The 1,950-nt window shown below is 50.9% G+C and overlaps 1 protein-coding gene across 1 annotated transcript; it reads right to left on the bottom strand.

The window, feature by feature from the left end:
* Window positions 1-651: 651 nt before the first annotated feature.
* Window positions 652-1,518, bottom strand: LOC116582925 (ferritin heavy chain-like). The gene has a single exon (XM_032330779.1). The coding sequence runs from the start codon at window positions 1,347-1,349 to the stop codon at window positions 798-800; it is 552 nt and encodes a 183-aa protein (XP_032186670.1). The 5' UTR covers window positions 1,350-1,518; the 3' UTR covers window positions 652-797.
* Window positions 1,519-1,950: the final 432 nt, after the last annotated feature.

The raw sequence follows: 1,950 nt of genomic DNA, 5'->3' as shown, positions 1-1,950 counted from the left end.
GATATACATAGGATACATATTAAAGAAAACATACATAAGTGGTTGTTTTGTAACTGCAACATGTATGCCAGGCATTGGTAACCACAATAAGTTCCTGCCAGTGTGTGTGTGGAAGCTGGCCTAAGACTTGTTTCCTATTATCACTGTTGCCCAGCATGAAGTTGTGAGAGATACTCTAACATTCTGACTTCCAAGATCTTCATCTTGCTTCCAAGATCTTCATCTTGCTATGCAGACTTAACCATTAGTATTTGAAGAAATTTAATGAACATAAGCATTTCAGATAAAGCCAGGATCCTGTTTAATTTAATCCCTCCCAATGCCTTTCCCTTTCCTTCTTCCAGAGACACAACTGCAGTCTTGATCTTCAGGCCATGTTCTATACTTTCACTATTCACATGCACTTAACCAGGGCCCCACCTCACCCCACTCTACCCCCATCCTCATATTCCCACATCGTTTATAAGGGGAAGATTGATATTGTATTTTTCAGGGTCCCACAGAATACCTTCTCTCTTCCTCTTCAGAGAATCTTAGCTGCATGTGGATGGGGCATGTGTGGGTAGAGGGACTACTGGTTACCTATTTTAAAACTTAAAAGGTGAGAGATTTGCACGCATGAATCAGCCAGAGACCTTTATTTATTTAGGAACCAAATAGCTTTATTGGATGAAAGGCAAGACTGGAAGAAAAAAACTGGAACCTTTTGCAGAAGCAATACTGCAATAAGCATGCTCGGCATGGTGGTCAGGCAAAGTCACCATGCGCCCTGGGGCTATGGGAAAAACAGTCCCAACTCAGTTCTTTTTGTTGCTGTGGCCCAGGGTAAGCTTGTCAAACAGGTATTCTGCCAGGCCATCTTCGGAAGCCCGCATCTTGCGCAGGCTGGTGACATAGCCCCCCAGCTCTTTGATGGCCTCGACTTGCTCGTGCAGGTAGTGGCTCTTCAGGAAGTCGCACAGCTGGGCGTCGTTCTTGTCGGTGGCCAGCTGGTGCAGGTCGAGCAGGCTCTGGTTCACGCTTTTCGCCAGGTGCAGGGCGCTCTCCATGGCCTTCAGGCCGCCCTCCCAGTCGTCGCGGTCCGGCTTCTTGATGTCGCGGAGACGGATGTGGCTCCCGCGCTGGTTCTGCAGCTCCATCAGCTTCTCGGCATGCTCGGCCTCCTTGCGGGACTGGTGCAGGAAGAAGCGGCCGAAGTTCTTTAAGGCCACGTCGTCGCGGTCGAAGTAGAAGGCCATGGACAGGTACACGTAGGAGGCGTAGAGCTCCAGGATGATATGGCTGTTGATGGCGGCCTCGCAGTCGGGGTGGTAGTTCTGGTGCACTTGGGAGAGCTGTGCGGTGGCCATGGTTGGTATCACCGGCACCAAGGCGAAGGTGGTGCGGAAGTGAGGGCTGCGGGGCCGAAGGCGGTGGTGGCAGGACCTCGGTGGCTTTTGGGGGGGGGGGTGACCAAGGAGACGGGCTGTGGGCAGGCTCCTGAGCTGGTGGTTCACGAGTTATGGGCTGGAACCAGAAGGTGGGTCCGTTACACGGGAGTTGGGGGGTGGGGTGAGGATCCGTTAGCAGGTCATTGGGGTCAGAGTAGAGGGGGGCCTAGACTCTGGAGGGACTAGGGGGTGTGGCTGGGGGCGTGGCTGGGGGTGTGGTTGGTGGCGGAGCGGAATGAGAGCACTGTTCCAGGTTCAGAGGAGCCAGGTGACACAGTGTGACTGCTGAGCATGTAGCCTAAATATTTTTAACTGTTAGTCATGAATATAAGTGCAACTGTTTTGAGTTAGTCACATGCATGGTTTCTTGAGCAATCTCCTTGAATACTGTCATGATGGGATTGTTCACCAAATACAGTGCTTTTGTGGTATCATTGGAATATTTAGTATCCCAAAGCTTTATTTGGGTGGCAGCTATCCTCAGTGACTCAACATCCATATTAACGACACTTCTGATAGC

This window comes from Mustela erminea, chromosome X (assembly GCF_009829155.1).
Source record: "Mustela erminea isolate mMusErm1 chromosome X, mMusErm1.Pri, whole genome shotgun sequence".
NCBI lineage: Eukaryota > Metazoa > Chordata > Mammalia > Carnivora > Mustelidae > Mustela > Mustela erminea.
This window is presented reverse-complemented; position numbering and strand designations above follow the sequence as displayed.

Bases quoted from the DNA above. Each gene is read 5' to 3' on its own strand.
- LOC116582925 (XM_032330779.1), bottom strand. From the start codon at position 1,349: ATGGCCACCGCACAGCTCTCCCAAGTGCACCAGAACTACCACCCCGAC.